The sequence below is a fragment of the Saccharomycodes ludwigii genome, chromosome III, assembly GCF_020623625.1.
Source record: "Saccharomycodes ludwigii strain NBRC 1722 chromosome III, whole genome shotgun sequence".
Classification (NCBI taxonomy): domain Eukaryota; kingdom Fungi; phylum Ascomycota; class Saccharomycetes; order Saccharomycodales; family Saccharomycodaceae; genus Saccharomycodes; species Saccharomycodes ludwigii.
In genome coordinates, this window is record NC_060202.1 from 518,148 (window position 1) to 539,420 (window position 21,273).

At 29.5% G+C, this 21,273-nt stretch overlaps 10 protein-coding genes and 2 non-coding genes across 12 annotated transcripts; 6 read left to right on the forward strand and 6 right to left on the reverse strand.

The window, feature by feature from the left end:
- Nucleotides 1-125: 125 nt before the first annotated feature.
- Nucleotides 126-198, reverse strand: SCDLUD_002479. Its single transcript has one exon. It is a non-coding gene; the product is annotated as a tRNA-Ala (tRNA).
- A 649-nt stretch (nt 199-847) lies between these two features.
- Nucleotides 848-1,312, reverse strand: SRB6 (Srb6p; the record flags this gene model as incomplete). Its single annotated transcript, XM_046077214.1, has 1 exon — nt 848-1,312. One exon carries the CDS (start codon nt 1,310-1,312, stop codon nt 848-850), a length of 465 nt encoding a protein of 154 aa, XP_045934947.1.
- A 308-nt stretch (nt 1,313-1,620) lies between these two features.
- DUT1 (bifunctional dITP/dUTP diphosphatase) lies at nt 1,621-2,088 on the reverse strand (the record flags this gene model as incomplete). Its single annotated transcript, XM_046077215.1, has 1 exon — nt 1,621-2,088. One exon carries the CDS (start codon nt 2,086-2,088, stop codon nt 1,621-1,623), a length of 468 nt encoding a protein of 155 aa, XP_045934948.1.
- A 539-nt stretch (nt 2,089-2,627) lies between these two features.
- Nucleotides 2,628-3,899, reverse strand: SCDLUD_002482 (uncharacterized protein; the record flags this gene model as incomplete). The annotated part of the gene is made up of 1 exon (XM_046081565.1): nt 2,628-3,899. One exon carries the CDS (start codon nt 3,897-3,899, stop codon nt 2,628-2,630), a length of 1,272 nt encoding a protein of 423 aa, XP_045934949.1.
- Nucleotides 3,900-4,354: 455 nt separating this feature from the next.
- SCDLUD_002483 (uncharacterized protein) lies at nt 4,355-7,999 on the reverse strand (the record flags this gene model as incomplete). The annotated part of the gene is made up of 1 exon (XM_046081566.1): nt 4,355-7,999. The coding sequence occupies one exon, from the start codon at nt 7,997-7,999 to the stop codon at nt 4,355-4,357; it is 3,645 nt and encodes a 1,214-aa protein (XP_045934950.1).
- Nucleotides 8,000-8,889: 890 nt separating this feature from the next.
- SCDLUD_002484 lies at nt 8,890-8,961 on the forward strand. The gene has a single exon. It is a non-coding gene; the product is annotated as a tRNA-Met (tRNA).
- Nucleotides 8,962-9,571: 610 nt separating this feature from the next.
- Nucleotides 9,572-10,756, forward strand: ANY1 (Any1p; the record flags this gene model as incomplete). The annotated part of the gene is made up of 1 exon (XM_046077217.1): nt 9,572-10,756. The coding sequence occupies one exon, from the start codon at nt 9,572-9,574 to the stop codon at nt 10,754-10,756; it is 1,185 nt and encodes a 394-aa protein (XP_045934951.1).
- Nucleotides 10,757-10,948: 192 nt separating this feature from the next.
- Nucleotides 10,949-13,534, reverse strand: PET127 (Pet127p; the record flags this gene model as incomplete). The annotated part of the gene is made up of 1 exon (XM_046077218.1): nt 10,949-13,534. The coding sequence occupies one exon, from the start codon at nt 13,532-13,534 to the stop codon at nt 10,949-10,951; it is 2,586 nt and encodes an 861-aa protein (XP_045934952.1).
- A 756-nt stretch (nt 13,535-14,290) lies between these two features.
- On the forward strand, nt 14,291-15,766 carry AIM17 (Aim17p; the record flags this gene model as incomplete). The annotated part of the gene is made up of 1 exon (XM_046077219.1): nt 14,291-15,766. One exon carries the CDS (start codon nt 14,291-14,293, stop codon nt 15,764-15,766), a length of 1,476 nt encoding a protein of 491 aa, XP_045934953.1.
- Nucleotides 15,767-16,185: 419 nt separating this feature from the next.
- SPO11 (DNA topoisomerase (ATP-hydrolyzing)) lies at nt 16,186-17,637 on the forward strand (the record flags this gene model as incomplete). Its single annotated transcript, XM_046077220.1, has 1 exon — nt 16,186-17,637. The coding sequence occupies one exon, from the start codon at nt 16,186-16,188 to the stop codon at nt 17,635-17,637; it is 1,452 nt and encodes a 483-aa protein (XP_045934954.1).
- Nucleotides 17,638-18,326: 689 nt separating this feature from the next.
- Nucleotides 18,327-18,995, forward strand: ERP4 (Erp4p; the record flags this gene model as incomplete). Its single annotated transcript, XM_046077221.1, has 1 exon — nt 18,327-18,995. The coding sequence occupies one exon, from the start codon at nt 18,327-18,329 to the stop codon at nt 18,993-18,995; it is 669 nt and encodes a 222-aa protein (XP_045934955.1).
- Nucleotides 18,996-19,470: 475 nt separating this feature from the next.
- Nucleotides 19,471-20,733, forward strand: RPN7 (proteasome regulatory particle lid subunit RPN7; the record flags this gene model as incomplete). The annotated part of the gene is made up of 1 exon (XM_046077222.1): nt 19,471-20,733. The coding sequence occupies one exon, from the start codon at nt 19,471-19,473 to the stop codon at nt 20,731-20,733; it is 1,263 nt and encodes a 420-aa protein (XP_045934956.1).
- Nucleotides 20,734-21,273: the final 540 nt, after the last annotated feature.

Genomic DNA, 21,273 nt, shown 5'->3' on the forward strand with positions numbered 1-21,273 from the left:
GTGTGCTTAAGATCTTTACTGAAATATGCTATATTTAAAAATGCGAAGCAAAAAATGGAAAAAAAAAAAAAAAAAAAAAAAACCCTCGGACGTTTCTATCGGTAGATAAAAATATAAATTATTATTGGACGAGACCGGAGTCGAACCGATGACCTCTCCCATGCTAAGGGAGCGCGCTACCAACTACGCCACACGCCCAAATTGAATGATATTGTCGTAATATGAAATCAAGTAAACGCATATTACAACCAACATATAAAGTAATAAAGAATGTCAACCGCAAGAAGTAAAGTAATAAAGAATGTCCACCGCAAGAAGTAAAGTAATAAATAAGTCAACCTCAAAAGTGCTACGCTCATTCAAAGCAGATCATGAAATCACTACTAAGATAACACAACAACGAAATGTTGGAAAAGATTAATATGAACATCAAATATAAATGTGAAAATAAATCATATATAAAGAGATGATTTATTATCAAGTTATTCATCAAAAGTATTTAAGTTATAGTTTTAAATAATCTTTATTATATATTATTATTATAATATGTAAAGACCTAAATAGAACAAGAAATTAATTACCATAATCCGAACCCGTAATTATTACGACTAATCCTGAGTTACGCTTACGATAGATATGTCTCTATATTTTTGTATATAGTTAGTTCATTATCCAGTTTAAATTAGTTATAAGCTTCATACGGTTTATAAATCAACAAGATGAAAAGTTATATTGAAAAATTGAAAAGGGGAAATATACATAATGAAGTTATTATAATACAAGGAAAATATAAGTTCGGTTATCTTCTAAAAGAAAAAAATTAGTAAGTTTTATAAATAAACAGTTATTAATATCTTATAAGTTCGTCAACCGCTTTCAACAATAATGCTGATTTTTTGTTTAATATATCAAGCTCATTAACAGAATTGGGGTTGCTCTCATTTTCAGTTATATTGCTGAGACCAGTATCACTCACCAGTTGTTGTTCTTGACTTCCAAGGATCCATCTTTCTCTTATATTTCTACTAATCAACAATAATTCTTGTACACCTGTTATTAACTGCATAGTATACTCATTAATTGCTATTAAACCATCAGTAGAGTCTACAATCAAGTTCTCATCAGTATCATTGAAATCTTCATCGTGTTGGTTTTTTTCTTCATCATCACTTTCTCCTTTTTCCTCTGCATCTTCCTCCTTAGCACCAGATAATGTAGTTGATAGGTTTGAATATTTTATTATATTCTCCAATGCAACCATTAAATTTTCACCTATTTTATTAACTTTATCTAGATATGTGGATGTTTCCATTTTATTCTTTACATATATATATATATATATATGTGTATGTTTATATGAGTACTTTTTAAGTAGTTATGTTTATTTTTTGAGGAATATTTAGTGAGTATTAACAATTGGTCTTACTTTCTTTTGGTATAAAATACATTTCCTAAATATGTAACTGTGCTGTAATCCGGGTAAATCAATTTGTAAGTGATGATGAAAAATACGTTACAAGAATATCTTCATTTTGTACTAGAAAAAAAAAAATTAAATAAATAAAAAAAAAAACAATGACATTCAATACAAAAAGTAAACAGAAATTAAAAATTGCTTTACTATACACCTGTGCTACCAAACCCACCTTCGCCTCTATTGCTTTGTTCCAAGTTTTCTACAATAACCACTTCAGCATTTTCAACAATTCTTTCCAAAATCAGTTGAGCAACACGATCACCTTTTTTAACTTCAAAATCAACATCAGAATGATTGAACAATACAACCTTAACCTCACCAGTATAATCTCTATCTACTACCCCAGCTCCAGTGGAAATACCATTCTTAACAGCCAATCCTGAACGTGGTGCAATCCTACCATAAGTACCCAATGGAACAGTAAATGATACATCAGTACTCACCATACCGCGACCTCTAGCCTTAATTATGGTTGGCTGAGAAGCATATATATCATAGCCAGCTGCATATATTGAACCTTTTGTTGGGGCTTTCGCGTCTGGGGAACGTAATTGGATTTTCAATGATGGTGAAACCTTTACTTTTTTAGAGTTATTAAGTTCTTGTGACATTTTCTTTTTTTTTTTTTTTTTTTTCTTTGGGTATGCTTGAATTTTAAATCTCTTGATACGCTAGGTGTTTTTGTTATAATTTTTTATGCTAAATAAATGTAGTTTATATACATTGCAAATTATTTCCCGAAAAAGATAAAGATGAAATTATTTTAATCTATAAAAATATTGGAAAAAAAGAAGAAAAAAAAAAGAAAAAAAAGTTTATACCTGAAAGATTTTTTTTTTTTTTTTACAACGGTTGCAGCTGTGTAAAATGTTTAGAAAATTAATACTATTTACGTTTAGGGAATGTTTCTTGAGGCTGGAAATTACATAATTACATAATTACAATTAAATGAAAAATACATTATATGGTTTTATTTTTTTTTTTTTTTTTGTTTACTTTTAAATACAAAGTTTTAACTTTTAGTCTAAAAAATTGGACTAACATAAAAAATTATATAATGTTAATGAAAGTAAACACTTTATTCTTTTCTAACGCGTATATAATATATAAATTAAATAAAAGGGGGAAAAAAAAATAAATAAAACTAAAGCTAAAACCAACCAAACTTAGTATTATTTTCCCATTTCACTTCATTGCTGACAAACGGGGATGGTCTAATCCCACTTAATGAACTATTTTCACAAAATAGATTAACTTTATTCTCTGTTTCCTTTAAAACTTTGTGGAAATTGGGATATTCCGTTTCCGGAATTTCTTGATCCCAGAAATATATATCACTTAAATCATATTTTTTAGCCTCTTTAATGGCATACTTGAATAATGTAACTAGATCTCTTTCTTTATTATCCTCTGAAGTATAAACTTTTAGAATTTGCAAAGAATTATCAACCCAAGCATGATGCCAAATGATATGTGATTTATTTCCAATTATTTCAACACCAAATTTTAGTTCAGAAACTTTTAAATCATCAACACTATTAGAACCACCATCAACAGCAGCAGCCTGATAGTGAAGAAAGAATTGCGATATATAGATATCACGTAATTCAAACCATTTGTAAATTTTCATATCAGGAAAGGCAGTAAAAGCACTAGTGTTTTTATCTAGTTCTAAATTTGATAATTTTTCCATAATTTGAGTTTGTTCCAAATTAACCAAATCTTCATACCCATCGAACCCTAAATAATGTACATTTTTTTGTTCATCATTGTTGTCCAAACAATATTTTTCTAAAAATAGATCCAACTTTTTAAGATGGTGAACAGGAACATGATCAAACGAATAACCAAATTTAGAATAATACTCCCCAACCTCGCTGTACAAAATCATAGTTTTATACTTTAGAAATAGATCGCCTTCGTCTTTTTCTCTAGAAATTGTATCATAATAATTATTTAGCTGAAACATCAATTCCTGGGCATACTTCATCCCTCTAAATTCAACAGGTGTAAACACAGCACCAATGACAACCTCTAAAACAGGAATAATTATGTAACTGCCTTTATTTGAAATTTTCATGTAACCTATTCTGTTCATCGTTTCACAGCGACAGACAATGTTTTCAGTTTCATTGGTTAAGGTGGTATCAGCAGCTATTTTTTCCAAAACAAAATAATTTAAACCCAAATACTTTTTATAATTAGGGTTAATGATGTTAGTAGAAGTGGATACTAGCGAGTGCTGTAAAGCTATTTCCGATTCCCCCAACGTTGCCTCTCTTTTCACATAATCAGCAACGGTCAAATATTTTGATTTCCAAGCTTCTGAGTTTCTTTTGTGAGTGTACTGAATTAGTTCAGAATTTCCATTAATTCTTTTCAATTGTAAAGTGTGTGTAAGGTTATTATCAGTTATAGTCATTTGTATTTTATTTTATTTTTGGTGTATACATTTTATTTATGAATCTTAAAAAAGGAAACAAAAAAAAGGGAAAAGGGGAAAAATAAAATTAAAAAGATGTTTAAAAGAAACAAGAAAGATGTGAATATTATATATATATATTGTAGTTTGTAAAGTTTGTAAATCACTCTGTCACTTAACGTTAGCGGTTATTTGTTTATTATTGCTATGATAGTCTATTTATTATTATTATCATCTAAAATCACTATCCACTTCCTTCGGATCGGGTAATTGCCTTCCGGTTATTTTTTTAATTTAATTTGTCTGTCCGCTAACGTTTGGTGACAGCGACAACAAATTATATTTAATCGCATTTTAACTTCTTTTTATCTTAAATCATACAAATAAATTATCCTTTTCCAATTTAAAATAATTCCCCTCATCGTAAATATAAATACGACCACTTTTCATTTCAACTATTTTTTTTTAAAGCTATCTGGAATATTACTCACATCAGTCTTATTACCACCATCTTTATAAACACCAATTTTAAAGTTGCATCCTAAAATCCTCATCATTTCCTTTAAAACAACAGCCATTAATCTTTTTCTTTCATTTTTGTTTTTAAAGTACTTATATAAATATTTCAACAACAAACTTGGTTTCCCGTTACTTTTATCCACCATTTCTTCTAAATCATTGCGAGGTATATTCATTCCCTTTATTTTCAAAAATGTTTCCACTTGAATACACATTTGTTTTTTCTTGATCCCTTCTTTGTTTATATCACTAGTTATCGCAACTGCTAACTTACACCTAGTCTTATATCCAAATATAGAAATTTTCTCCCTGTAAAACCTTAAATACTCTTCCAAATTTAAATTCTTTAAATAATTTACGTTTATCGGCTCACTTTCATTCCAAAAATCAAAATTATATCTTTTTAAAGTAATAGTATCGTAGAGTTTCTTGTTGTTCGACAACTGACTTCCAAGTAAACAATTTTCAGTATTTATTTCAAAACTGGGCTTTATTTTCATCAACAAATCACAACAACCACCTTTCCCCTCTTTATTATAAACACCATTTTCCAAATAATTCCCCACTATTTTAATAAATCCGTCAATGTATTTTTCTTTAAAGTGCTCATTTGTAAAAGTTTCCGAGCTTAGCTGCATTTCCAATTCAAATAAATACTCTTCAATAGAATCTTCCAAACATTCACCCGAATATGAAGACATACAACTTATATGAATCCCAATACTATTTGTTAAAACCATTAAACCACCTACAACAACATACCCCAACTGCTTTTCAAACCTTAACCTGGGTACCAATGTCAAACTTAGCAAAAAATCAGTAAAAACGGTCAAAGTGTACAATAGTTCATCATCTCGCGGCCCGGTTTGTACAAAATACGTGATTGCATTGTTTGGATCTTCTGATATTTTTGTTTTTTCAAAAACATAATTTGTGCCAGGTGTTAATAAAACTGTTTCTGGTGGGAAAATACTATGAGAACAGCTCTCTTTTTTCATCCAAGAGCTTGGGTAGGAACAAAAAATATTATCAATTAACAAATTAATAGATTCATCCTCGTCATCCTCAATGTCACCTTGATGAACCAATAATACGTATATGTCTTTATTGTTTAAATATTTTTTTAAAAATTGCTGAAAACTATCAATATTTATATCCTCCTCTAATGCATCAATTCTATCTTCCAGTGTCCACATATATTTCTCTAACAAAATATAAACCCCCATTGTTGATAGCCTCAAACAATTTTCGTTTGAAGCTTCCATATATTTTGATCTAACGTTAATTCTAGCCTTTCTGAAAAGTTTTTTATTCTGTTTCAAAATTCGCTCATCTTTAAACAATAAAAATATCGTACTTAGGATAAGTTCTAATAAAAATATCAATTTTTTATTAAACCCAGATACCCTTATTTCTAATGCAATATCTCCCCTGCTTGAGGGCGTGATTTCACAACTGTAACCTAATTTGATAGCTGGGTATAATTTTGGAGAAAGCATAGCTCCTAAAAGCTCAGTCAAAACTTCTAGCATCATAGTATTTGATGGTGATGGTTTTAACTTTAAACTTTTTAGACTGATGGAAATAATGCTTTTAGATTTAAATACTTTTTGAAAGCCTTCATTTTTTATCCAATATTCATGTTTTGCATCTTTTCTTTTCAATTTGGGTTTGTTAGTATTCATTGAGTTGGCCAATATTAAGTCCATCTCAAAGTTTTGGGAATGCGCCATTGAAGCATCGAATGCCCTTTTCATCAGATCCATTTGAAATGGAACTTTGGGTAAAAAATTATTTTCAGCTGGCAAGTTATATATCCTAGTACTGGATAAAACATGTTCCCGTTTAATAGGGTTGTGTGGAGGGGGGAAAGTATGATGCAACATAACATATTCAAATTCAAAATAAGGATCCAGTTGTAGATCATCCTTATTTATAATAATTGCTGTGTTGCAAGTGCCATTAATATCTAATGTTTTCATATCACCCATTAAGATAATTCGCATTTTGAAAGGATCCATCACCTCATTCAGAAAATTTTGAAATTGGGCTGCCTTTTGAACCCAAAATTCATACCCTTTTCCATTGTGACAAAATTCATTGTCTAAGGATATAATAAATGGCGTTTCCTTCAATAAACATTTTGGATCAATTACGTCAAAGTTACCTTGTAAAATATCATCACTTATGTAGGGACACAATTCATCTGATGATTTTGACGTGTCTTGGTATATAAATTTTAAAAGATCGGTAACGTTCAAATCACTTAAATATTTAGCCAGTTTGTCAGTTTCTAGCAGTATCATTGGTAGAAATTTATTTTGTATTTCAAAAACTATCTCTGTCACTTTCTCCCAACCCGATTTAGTCAGTGTTAATTGCAAAATTAATCCGTCGTTTTCAATGCTGAAATTTGAAGTATAGGCAACCAAATCAGTAAGCAGGCCTAAATTATGGAAATTTTCAAATAGCGAGCCTTCACTTTTCTCAGAAAATAATTCACACCACATTTTAGTAAAAATCGAAATTTCTAGATGTGTACATTTTAAGTTTTTAGTGAAAATTGGATAAAGAATTCTTAAAATGTATTGTTGCTGCTGCTGTTTCATGTTTACAAGGATCCCGTTATTCCATTCAGTATTACTAAAGCAAGGGAGTGCTCCAATTTTAGGATGCCATTTGTTATTTAAAATATTAAAATTTACAAAATTGGACTCATTAGTTTGTTTAGTAGCTCTATCATTATTATTCGCAACATTTGCCGAACCCAAATCAGAAAAATGTTTGATAGCATATTTAGTTAGTAAATTCAATGAATCAAAACCCTTTAAGCACATTGTCATATTGTTGTTTACAGTAAAATTATCTAAAAAATATTTTTTCAAACGCTTTTGTACATCTATTTTCTCCAATCTTGGAATGATGCTTAGCGTTTTTAAATTGCCGGTGGAAAATCTATGAAATGGATGCCTCTTATTGCTTAATAGTCTAGTAGCATGATACAAGATTTTCATAGTAGATGTCTTATTCCCATCATGCTCGCTATTGACTGTGAATATTTCTCTATCAATCAAATTACGTTTAAATAAAGGTGCTTTGAAAAAACTAACAAATATCCGAAGCAATTTTTCAAAGGGCAAAACGCTATCTCCTTCTTTTTTACCAATGCTATAATTAGTAAGTATGCTCTTGCCAATTTTATCCGCGGTTTGTGCATTACTGGTCATTATATTAGTATTGGGTATTTCAAAATAAAAAGTTGTCTGTTCACCCGTGGTGTATGCGTTGAATGAACCGTTATTTTTACCAATTTCCTCATGGAATATTTGCGGATCAGTATATTCTTTAGAACCACCAGCTAACAGCATATGTTCGCACAAATGAGCTAAACCAAGCATGTTTTCTGGGTCATTAAATGCACCTGTAGCTACAGTCAATGAGCATGAAGCTATTTTTTCTGTTGGATCAGATATTAAAAAACATAAAAGACCATTAGGAAGTTTAAATAATTTATATCTTTTTTCAAGATTTGATATTGGTAAATATAACGGCAGCTTATATTCAATTATTGGATCAGACATCAAAGTTTTTATTTATTTTTAACTTTCTTTATTTTATTAATGTAAATATTTTGAGATGGCAACCAATTTATAAATAGACTAGTTAACGTAAAATTTAATATTTCTGATTACCAAATTCCTTTTTAAATAATTAATTATGATCCAATATTCTACATGCATGACCGAATAAATTTTAAACTACCATGCCCTACATAATGATTTAGTGATCACTTTAAACCCCAAATACTTAAGTTTAAAAAGTATTTTTGGGGGGCAAATTTGAAATCAAATGCATATGGTGTATTTATTTGAAGAATGAGAGAGTTCTAAAGGATCAAAAAGAAGAAAATAATTTAAAAAAAAAAAAAAAAGAAAAGAAAAGAAAAAAAAAAAGGAAAACTAGAATTCCCTAATTGAGATATAATAATGTTGACGCAAATAATATATAAGGCAAATTCTAGTTTTAAAAAGACTCTAAAGGATTCGTAACAAACTAGAAGTCTAGTTATCAAACCATTCTTATTTTTTATTTTTCATCTTGTGGTTAATTCTGATTATCAGTGACTAACAATTTATTACTAATCATGCTTAATTATGATGTTTATAATTCTTAGTTGTAATATATGTTCAGCAGCATTTTGTATTACGATTAAAAAAAAATGTGATAATAGGGAGAGGATATATGTTAGAAAAAGAGTTAGTAAACCAAGTTGATACTTTGTTACTTGTCTATATGTTTTAAATTACTAACTAACCTTTTAAATAAACCACCTTTTTATATATGATTTATTTTTCACTTTTCTGTCATTTCTTTGTTGTCCGTTAAGCGAGTTTCCCATTTTAATATTATATGTACATCCTGTATAAACTGTGAACAATACCTTCATACTTTGCAACACTCACATCGGTTTAGCGCCGTGGCGCAGTGGAAGCGCGCAGGGCTCATAACCCTGATGTCCCTGGATCGAAACCAGGCGGCGCTAATTTTCTTTTTTTCAACCACATTTAACGAGATCTCGTCCCGGGTAACACTTCCGTAACAAATTTCCTTTTTTTTTTTTTTTTTCTTTTTTTTTTCCTCTTTTTCTTTTTTTAATGTACCTAAATTTGGATTAATATTTTATGTATTTTTTTTTTTTTTTTTTTCAGATTTATTCACTCAATTATCCTATGCCTCATATCTTTTACAGAGAAAATTTGTAAACATACACATATATGTATATACACATATTAAAATAAAATAAAACTTAAACTTGATTTTGTGTATCGGGAAGAGTAATCTAAAAGCTAAAGAGGAAAAAGGTGCCGATACTTTTAGTGGGAATTGTATCAGTAGCAGTAATAATAGTAATAGTAGTAGTACACGAAATCGTACACACAACCAACACCCTGAACAAAGCAACTGCTTTAGATAACTTTACAAAATTAATCGGATCACTATATTATAACAACTATTTGTTATTCGACGTTGTACAATTTCCGTTTCTAACTTTTTTTCATTTTTTTCGCTTACTATCTATTTATATACACATACATTCTTTATCATCCAAACATATTTAACATATATTTATTTGGGTCCGCTTTCACGAGGCAATGTCCGATATTTTATTAAACGATAATGAAGGTACTGATTTAATAATGGACTCAATAGTTACGGCAACTGCCGAGTTATCAAAACCTATTCCTACACCTGGGGAACATATAGATGAATCACCACTTACTTCGATACTAGGTGGATATGAACAGTACTTACCTAAAGTCGACCAGTTTTATATCCCCGAATGGTTTTCAATGCAATTTATCATAAATAATATGATTTCATTCACTCCTTTGATTTCATATGGTACCACTGTATTAAGCATAAGGAAATGCAAGACTGCCCTTGGATTTTCTATTGATATTTGTGCTACAATGTTGATTGCCAGCATTTTAAGGATATCGTACTATTTGATTACACCTTATGAAACAACTTTATTACGCCAAGCTCTAGTTATGGTGTTCATTCAAATAATATTATTGCACACAAGCCTACAGTTTAGACCAGATGAATACGTTTACGAAAACTTACAAGACGTTGAACCAATAACAGAATTATTGCATGATGTTTGGTTAGAATATTTCCCTGCAAACCCTTTTAATTTCCATGAGTATAAGGCTTTATTAAGAAGTTTAAGTTGGAAGAATTTATTGAAATTTGGTTATAAGTTGTTTTTAGTATTACTTTATAAATTTTTGAAATTTTTCGATCCAAGTTATAAAAGAGTTTACCAATTTTGGCAGTGGTCGGATACTTTTAAATTTTGGAAGTTCCTAGTAATTTTCACCACTTTACAAGTTTTGTTTACATTTTTCATTTCTAAAATTATGGATTGGGAAAGTTTGGCCCAATGGATTGGCTCCTTTATTGGTTCTTTGGGATTATTTATTGAGTCCACTTTACCATTGCCACAAATTGCAATTTTAAATAAACTAAAATCCATTCAAGGTTTTAAACTAATCTTGTTAGTTAGTTGGCTGTGTGGAGATATTTTAAAGTTAAGTTACCTAATATTTGGTGCAAATAATATTTCTATTATTTTTGTTGTGTTTGGTACTTTTCAAATGTTTTTAGATATTTATATTGGTGGCCAATATATCTATTATAAATATTACTATATTTCACCCAAGGATGTAAATAAATCGGGGCAGAATGATGATTCATTAGATATCGAGATGTCTGAATTTGATATAACAGATAATAATAGTAGCCAGGAAAATCTAGGTAATTCCAGCACTTAATGATAAAATGATTACAAAAATATTATCTTCTAAAAAAAAAAAAAAAAAAAAAAAAAAATAAAAATGTATAATAAACTTTTTTTTTTTTTTTTTTTTTAATTATTTTCCTTTCTTTTAATTTAAACTTTATATTTATACATTTCTATATATATATATATATATATATATAATGCATTAAGATCACCATTTCAGTTATTTGTTTTTTTTGTGTTGTTCTTCCCCGTTTTTAGTTGCATTGTCCATAGGTATGGTTGGTTTATTTTTGTTCGAATATGCTCTTAAAGTGTTTCTAAATTTAGTAATATGCCCAGAAATGTCTTTTTTTTTTGCAATAATATTTTCTCTATCGGTAGCTTCGTTTTTATCTTTACCTATTATTTTATTAGTATCCTTATTACTATTGTTATTTTTAATTGGAAAAGAAAACGATTGATCATCTATATTTCCATCATAAGATTCACTTTCACTACTAAAATAATGTCTTAAAGTATCCAATTTTTCATTTAAAAATTTAAAATATCTTTTTTCCAACCAAAAGGTACTACTAACACGGTCATATTCAGTTTTCAAAACCCATTTGCTAACATCCTCGGGAGCAAAAAAATTAGGGTATTCCCAAGTTCTAAAATCTTTATAATACCCATTTGGATCTTTCAAATGTTCATTTTTATCACCGTCCAAACTGTTCAAATAGCTCTTACAAGTTATTTTAAACCCAACGATTTCATCAATATGATCAGAAAAACTTTTTTTATTGAAAGCAGTTAATTGATCAATATATTTTAACCCTCCAGCTTTATTCTTCAATAGCATTGTTTTACTCAATTCATTTCTCTGTAAAAATTTAGTTTCTTTTTCAGTAATTGGAATAGCAATTACAATTAAAGCTGGTTTGATGACAGTTTCACCATTGGGTAACGTGTTTTTTTGCATTTCACATTTAAACAAAACTCTAATGTTGTCCACCTGAGGAAATAATTTGATTATTGCTGAGAAAACGTTATTTAATATAGCCATCGAAAACCTGAACTCAGCATCAGCAATTTTATTAGAAATGGGTTTCTGCAAACTAGAATAATCATAGTTTTTAACATACTCCATTTCGCCCCATTTTTCCACTATAGAATTTTTCCTAATGTCCAATTTATCATTAAAAAATTCATTGGTATACCCATGGATTATATGATCAATCTCTTCCAACGGTAAATATTGGAAACCAAAAATCTTTTTAATATTATGATACGCAACAAAAATCCCATCCATGTTGCCCATTCTAGCTTGTAATGAATATTTTAATAAAGTACTTCTACATAAATCATAAAATTCTCTTTCAAAAGACTCAAATTTCCCGTATAATTTAGAAATTTCATAACCGGTGGTATTGTTATGTTGCTCAACGTATAACAAATCATGTCTTATAGCACAAACAGCCCTTGTTTTTAAATCAAATACACCCGTGCCCGGTAGATTCTTATGATAACAATCTAATTGGGAACGAATTACAAAGTCCATGATTCTCATATAATGAAAACTGTCATTGTCTATTGTAGTTTGAGCATGTTGCTGTCTTTGGCAATATCTATCTGAGTTTTTGTTATAAAATTTATTGAATGTGCCGGCATCTGTAGTCAATTGTTTTTCTAAAGCATGGCCCAATTGAGATAAAATCATCTCTTTATCGGTAGATTTTTCTGCGGTAATGGAATAGAAAGGTGATAGTTTAGATGGACCAACATTAACACCATGTTTCTTTTTTTGCAGTATTACGGCTGTAGGTAGTTGTGCCCCTTTTGTAAACCTTGCGGATGTTTTGTTAAAATGCTTTGTTATTTCAGTCAAATTGACTTTTTTAAAATTTGATATCAAAAAATGTAAATGTGATAAGATGCCGGTCATTGAAGAAGTTGAAGAATAAAATTTTAAGTTATTTTCACGTGCAATTTCCAATAATTTTAAATCTTCTGACGGAGCAGTATATTTGTTGATGGCATCATAGTTGAAATATCCCACACTAACTGCTTTTTCAATAAAAGGGGAGAAATTATATTTTTTGGTTCTATCATCTTTTAAACTATGTATAACCATTGGCTGGAAGAGAACCTTTTCTAGGTTATGCTTTAAAGTTGGTGGGGGTTTGTGGTTGGCATTTGAGTTATTGCAATTAGTGTCCGTTATGGACTGTGGTTCGAAATACGGGTCTATATAATAAGTTTGCTGTTGCAAATTGGAACAAACTCTGTGAGGTTTACCATTATTAGAGACAATATGTTTGTTGCTACTGTTATGGAAAGTGTTTTTCACTCTTTCTTTTTCCAATTTTTTTTTGTGTTGTAATTCCTCTTGGTACTTAACTCTCTCATGACGTGTCATTAATTTCATTACAAATTGATTTAGCTTATTCAAATCTTTTGGCGGTGAAAGTGTTTTATTATGAACTTTTTCCTTTGAAGATGAATTGGCTTTAAAAACACCACTATTAGGATTGTTGATTGTTGTAATTTTTACCACACTTTGATCTAAAGTTACGTTTGTTATATTGGATTTTAACTTGGGATTAGATATTTCGAAATCCTCATCAAACTTTTTATTTTCGTAGTTTGTGGTATTTTCAATAGCGTGAGAAAAACCTAATGCTTTGTCTAATGTTTTTGTTGTTTTGTCAATATCATTGGCATCTCTAGCCCCATAAAGTTGTTGAGTAATGCTAAATGATCTTTTGTTTACAAAAGTATGCCTTATTGTCGTTACCATACATTTTGGTGCTGGTTTTTTATACATTGTCTCTTTTAAAATTTCTGGTTAATTATATATATACTTTTTTTTTTTTTTTTTTTTTTTAAATTGATGTAAGGAAATAACATAAATCATCAACGATGCATTTAGTTTTATTTCTACGTTCCTCTTTTTTTTTTGTTTGATAATTATTGTTAATGGAAAAAAAAAAAAATAAATAAATAAATTATGATGAAAACTTTGGATTTGAAAATAATAGTCCGTGGTATATTTTGTCCGTAATTCTGGAAATGAAACGTAGCCTGTGGTAGTTCCATTTACCCACAGCGGAAAAAAGATTTTAAAGCTTTTTAATTATCAAAAAATAAATGTTTTTTTCCCAATTTGGTTATTCATTCATTTCTAAACGGAGATTAACATACGCTAAGCTTCTGGCTAAGTTCCCCTTTCCCGATTAAAAAAGGAAAGAAGGGGTGGGCGGCATGACAGACACACTACGCTATTTTTATTTCCACCTAAAAAAAAAAAAAGAATGATCATGCTTAAATAAAAAAAAATAAAAAAACTTTTGGTATTACTGATACGACGACTAAGCCTGTTTCCTATTACGATATATATATATATATATATATATATATTATAACTTTTGTTTTTCCATAAATATAATAATTTCCAATTCTCCCTCTATTTCTGGTTCCCTTTCTAAACCACCGCCCCAATTATAAAATTAACTAATCAATATCTCATCACAAAAAAGTTAGAAAAACAACAAAGAATACTAAGATAATTAACAAAAGAAAAATGCTAAGAAGCAGTATTACTCAATCCACTAGTAAAAACACTAGTAGAATATTAAATTCTCTGATTAACAAACGCTACAATAATACTATTTCCTCCAAGGGTAAAATATTAAGTGTTTCCACTAACAACTCCGGGTTTACAACTGTTGAATTTCTTCCACCCAGTATTCCCGGCACAAATGGTGCCAATAAAGGCTCTGCTACAAATATCAAGCCACTAAAGGTTTGTTTAAATAATATCTTTCTAAGAGATGCTTCAAAATCACCTAATTCAGTTAATCCGGTGACAAAACAAAAGTTGTTTAATACAGGGAGCCTATTGAAAAACATTGGGTTCCATTGTCAGCCTAAGAGAATCCAAGTTTCGGAGTGTGGTGGGTTTGTTAACATTGAATGGAACGATGGAGATAAATTTATGTATCCATATAGATTTTTTGTCAAATATTCTGGTTCTTCCGAAATCTCAAAATTAAAAGATAATAAAATATTCCCTCATAGACAAATATTGTGGGATTCTACAAAATTGCAGCAACAGATGACTACTGATGACGGGTTGACCGTGGATTATGAAAAGTTTATGAACGATGACTATGTTCAATATTTGACGTTATTAAACATGAATAAGTATGGTTTGGCGTTTATCAAAAATGTGCCAGCTGTGAATAGTAGTAGCAATTCACCTGATAATGACTCCGTTTTGGTTAGCATAGTTGACAAAATTGGTGGTTTTGTTGTTCCAACAGTGTACGGCAACGTTTTTAAATTTGATGCAACAAACACCGACACTAATACACATACAAATATTGCATTTTCTGAGGGCAAGTTACCCTTACACAATAGTCTAACATATTTGGAAAATACCCCTGGCTGGCACTTGTTACATTCAATTAAAAATGTTGGTGATGAATTGGAAGGTGTAAATTATTTTGTTGATGGATTTAACGCTGCTAAATACGTTCGTGAATTGGATACAGCTGCATATCAAGCTTTGACGAATGTTCCGATTAACTTCCGTTTCAGACAAGGTGACAGGAGATATTATCAATCTAAGCCACTCATCCAAGAGCATGAATCTGATAATAATAATGTTTTGTTGTCTTCATACAATGAACTTATTAAGGAAATCAATTATTCGCCACTAAACCAAGCACCATTTACATTTGGGATTTGGAACAAAGGCACGAACGGCGATGCAGTTGTTACAGATAAAAATAAATTAACACAACGATTTGAATTTGAAGATTTCTTACGGGGTTTGGAGACTTTTGAAGATTTTATTGATAAGCCTGACAATCAATTCCGAATTAAGACACCATCCAATACGGTGGTCATTTTTAATAACAGACGTGTTTTAGCAGGTAGAAGTGGGTTCGGAAAGAGTAACAGGGTTATGAACGGCTGTTTCATGGATAACGATCCTACCATTAGTAGACTAATTTATTTGGAGGAAAAGTATGGTAAGAAAAACTTGACCTGAAATTTTTTTATAAATCTCTTTTGTTTTTTTTTTTTTTTTTTTTTTATATATACAGTCTAAAATTATAAATCAATGTCAAAGCTGAATCTTTGTTGCTATGTTTCATTAGCCTTGTATTGTTGTTAAGTTTGAATCTATTATAGTAACATGTTTATGCAGTCAATTTATTCAAAAAACTTTTGTGTATATTGGGTGATGTTTGGGCGGCTATTTTTCTTGTCAAAAAAAAAAAAAAAATGGAATAAACCAAAATTTTTATTTTTAAAAAGTATTTTAATTTATCCTTATATTCTCTTACATGTCAAACAACATCACTCTTAAAATTAAAATTCACTAAAAATGAAAAAAAAAAAAAAAAAAAAAAAATAAGGTAAAGTAAAATAAATAAACAAATAAAAAATAATAAAAAAAAAATTATTATGAATGTCAGTTTAAATCAATTAATTGACAAAATACCTAGTATTGAAAATAATGGTTTGCGTCAAAACAGATCTTTATTAGTAAAACTTTTTGATACTTATTATGGAAATGGTAGCACCAATAAGAGTAGGGTACTTCATTTACATTCGCCAACACAAATTAATTTAAAGGATAATATAAACCAAATAATTGCTTCTATTAGCAACGGCATAGACTCTGGTGAAATAATAGAATTATATTTAAATATACCTGATAATTTAAGATCTTCTTACTATAGGAACGATAAAAAGAGAAGAAAGGGGAAACAGACGACAAAAATAGTCTTAGAAGATGATTCCCTTGAAAAATGTGACAACAATAAAAATAAAAATGAATTTAATGATTCTCCTATCACTGTTTTACAATACCCGAATACTACACATTTAAATAGGACGAAGGTCAATGGGTTTTTTATGGTTTTATCCTTATTAAACACTATAGAAAACAATCTATTATCTAGTGATGGTAATATTATACCGTTGAAATATATGACTGTTAGAGATATTTATTACCAGAACGTTAAGCTATACAATAAAAATCAAAAAAACGTAAATAGATGGTTAGATGTAATTGCATACAGCTTAAAATTACAAAATAAGTACAAATTAGGAATTATAGCTTCGCCAAAGGGTCTTGTATATTCACCAACATGGGATTTAATCTTACATAATAATAGTAACAAAACTAGCACAACTATTTCTTGTGGCAAGACACAATTGATCCCATATTGTGTGATTGATGATGATATTGGAATATCATTAAGGGTTGATGAGAAGCATTATTCAAAAAAGTTGAGAGGCATAGTTGTTTTTGAAAAGGACGCAATTTTCAACTATTTTGTTAGTAACAATTGTGTCGCGAATAGTAATCAGGAATGGATTTTTATTACTGGCAAGGGTTATCCTGATTTGGCCACAAAGAAGATGGTAGAAAAACTATATAACTATTTTTCTGGTGGTAACAATAATGGCAAGATAATAACAATTAATTTTTTTGGTGATTGTGATCCATATGGAATAAATATTATTGATAAATATTTACAGTTGTTTCCCAGCATTTCTAATACAACTGTTGTGGAGTATAAAGGTGTTTACTTGTTAGAAATATTAAATCCAAGACAATCTGTTTCCTCATATACTGGTGTATTTGGCACAATTTGCGACAATGGGCTGAATTCTGCAAATGAGACAATTAGTGATTTTGGTGGTTTCCAATTTATGCAATTGACTTCAAATGATTTCCAAATGGGTCAAAGGTTGTTAAAAAAGTTAGTTAGCAGGAAGGATCAACATTTGAACACTAAGATGATAATTGAATTACAAAGACAATTGTTTTTCAACGTTAAGGGAGAAATGAATGTTGTTGAAAATTGTAATTTTCAATCTTATTTTTATAGCAAATTACTTTTATAGTGAATGAAGGGTTTAATTAAACTGACATATTAGTAGATTTGAAGCCAATGAATTCAAATTGAAATATGCAATTTTTTACCAAATGAATGCCAGAAAGAACTAAACTATAAAGAGAGTTGGAAGTATAAGTACAGTTTGTTTCAAAATACGATGACTTTAATCTTGATGTATAATTTTGAAAAATTACAGATTAATTTATGAATGGTAGGTGAATCAAATAATATCCAGAAAGCCCTATAGTTAGGGCTGTTTTAGTAAAAAAAATTTTTTTTCTTTCTTTCTTTCTTAATTTGTGATTATGCCACTGAAAATACCGTAGATAGATTTGTACTAACAAGTAACGTCAATTTGCTACGTGTTATTATTAAAATTTTTTTTTTTTTTCCTTTATTTATTTTGTTTTTGTTTTTGTTTTTGTTTTTGAATTTTTATTTTTTTTTTTTCTTCTTTTTCTTTTGATCTCACACACATTTCTTTCTTTTTCTATATGTGGATCTTGCTCACATAGTTTAATATTGTAATAATAATTTAGTTTAATTTTTTTTTCTTTCCACCTGCTGGTGTTGGTGCCATGTTTACGAAAAGCATTGGTACATACACAATATATAATCACTTAGTATTGATTGTATACACTTTACTTTAAAAATTAAAAGAAAATTAGAGAGCAATTTACTATCGTGAAAACTGCAATGTATAATAATAATAATAACAATAACAAAGTGCTCATTTTCATTTCTGTACTTTTAACTACATTACTATCACATGTATTAGGTAACACAGAAGGTAGTAGTTCCTACTCTCCAGTGGTTATTTCCTTGCCATCATTTACAAAAGAATGTTTTTACCATGATTTGCTAAGTGATGATGACGCTTTGGTGGTTAGTTATCAGGTTTTAACTGGTGGGAATTTTGAAATTGATTTTGAAATAACTGCTCCAGATGGATCCATAATCATTACAGAGCATCAAAAAAAATATTCTGATTTCTTGTTGAAGTCGTTTGGCTTAGGACAGTATACTTTTTGTTTCAGTAATAGTTATGGTACTGCTTTGAAAAAAGTGGAAATTACCTTAGAGCCGGAAAAAACAATGGATTATTTGAATACTGAAAAGGAAAACCCGGAAGATATGATTGCCAATAATGCAGTTGAAGAAATTGATAGAAATTTAGGCAAGATTACCAAATTGATGAATTATTTAAGAGCTCGGGAATGGAGAAATATGTCCACTGTTGAGTCCACTGAAAGTAGAATTATTTGGCTGTCCATTTTAACGATGTCTTTGATGGTTGGTGTCAGCGTCTTACAAACACTGTTAATACAATTTTTGTTTAAAGACCGTCAAAAGAATTTTGTGTAGATGGCTTATTTAATTGTTAACTCTATTATTTGTGTTGTTTTATATCTATACTTTGAGCACCAACCTTTTTTTTTTTTTTTGTATATAACAAATCTAACTCTTCCTCTTTCAATCTCAATTGCTTTAACGATATTATGTAATTTTTACAGATTGATTTGTTTGCTGTTTGTTCGGGTAAGTTTTGGTGTGGGATTCATTCCGCGCAGGGTTATTAAAATATAATTTTATTCCAACTTTTCCAATTGTAATTTTCCTTGGAATGGAAATCAATTTTTTTTTATTTTTTTTCTCAGTAATAAAAAATACTGAAAGTTTCTGCCAGCTTTGTTTTAAACCTTTGCCACCTTAAAACCACTACAATCTATTTTATTTCTTTTATCCCCAAAAAAGAAGGAAGAACTACAACATACAGAAGAAAACAAAAACAAAAAACAAAAAACAAAAAACAAAAAAAATAAAAATAAAATAAAACAGGATGTCTAATCAAAAGGAAAATAAAAAAAAAAGAGCTACAGAACCCGTTGTTAAAAGAGTCCCAAATTATGAAGTATCTGAATTGGCATTCCTTTTGGAAATATCAAACGAACCAACTTCAAGCACTACCACTAATGATTTAATCGCCAAGATTGAAAAAGATTCCATGGCACCATATTATAAATATTTAAAAGAAGAGAAAAAGGTGACTGCATTGGTATGGGATGAAAAACTATATTCTAAAATGCTTGAAGAAAATGCAAACAAGATTGAAGAGTTGAGGAAAATTATAGCTAAAATAGAAGAGGACGATGAGGGTGAATTAGAAAGAGCCCAATCTTGGGTTAATTTGGGCGAGTATTATGCTCAGATTGGTGATTTTGATAATGCAATTGAAGTTTTAACTAAAGCTATGGATGTTGCCGTCAGTTCTGGTGCCAAAATTGATATCATGTTGACGATAACGAGATTAGGATTTTTCTATAATGACCAAAACTTTGTTAAAAACAAATTGGAACAAGTTAATGGATTAATTGAAAAAGGCGGTGACTGGGAAAGAAGAAATAGATACAAAACTTACAAAGGTATTCATTGCTTAGCGACTAGAAACTTTAAGGAGGCTTCTCAGTTGTTGGTTGATTCTTTAGCCACTTTCACCTCATTAGAGCTAACTTCTTATGAAAACATTGCCACCTACGCATCTGTTGCCGGCCTTTTTTCCCTAGATAGAACTGACTTAAATGTCAAAATTATCAACTCACCAGAAATTTTATCTATGCTAAACACTACACCAGCTTTACAATCCATATCATCATTAACCATTTCCTTATATACTTCTGACTACCAAAGTTATTTCCCCTTTTTATTGGAAACTTATGATAATGTTTTAATACCATGTAAATATTTAAACAAACATGCGGATTATTTCATTAGGGAAATGAGAAGAAAGGTATATGCACAACTATTAGAGTCATATAAAACATTATCTTTGAAGTCCATGGCCCAATCTTTTGGAGTTTCCGTTGAGTTTTTGGACAACGACTTATGTAAGTTCATTCCTAATAAACAATTGAGCTGCGTTATTGATAGAGTCAATGGGGTTGTAGAAACTAACAGACCAGATAATAAAAACGCTCAGTATCATACTTTAATCAAACAGGGAGACAGTTTATTAACTAAGTTGCAAAAATATACTGCTGCTGTTAGATTAACCGGTGATAATGTAGCAACTAAAGTTGTTACTGGTGGTGTGGCTAATAACTGAAGCGAGAATTATGTATATGTAATATGTATATATATTTAAAAAAAAAAAAAAAAAAAAAAAAAAAAAAATTCCTATATATTACTTATAGTTATATATTTTTAAGGATTTTTTTTATAGAAAGAGAGGGAGGGGGAAGATAAAATTCATGAAGATACTGCTTCCTTTAAAGGTATTTCTTATCTCTCAGTAGTGTGTAGTTTCGGTATACACATATGTTTATATTTTTAGTCAAAATAAAGTATAATTTGTTTTTTCAAAATATTCTATTTGCATTAGTGAAAAAAAGTTGAATTAAGGAGGATTCATAATGAGAATGGCTATAATAATGTAAATTTCTAATTCTCATCACGAGGCCTCGATTTGTGGGTTTTTTTTTTTTTACAAATTACTGATTCTTTTTTGCAGCGGTATTCTACTATATATTATATATATATATATCTTGACACTTGTTTATATAGGGTAATAGGTATCAACTCCGATACCAAATTCACCTAAAAATATGAGGAAATATATCCTTTAAAAATAACAATGCCAATTGTA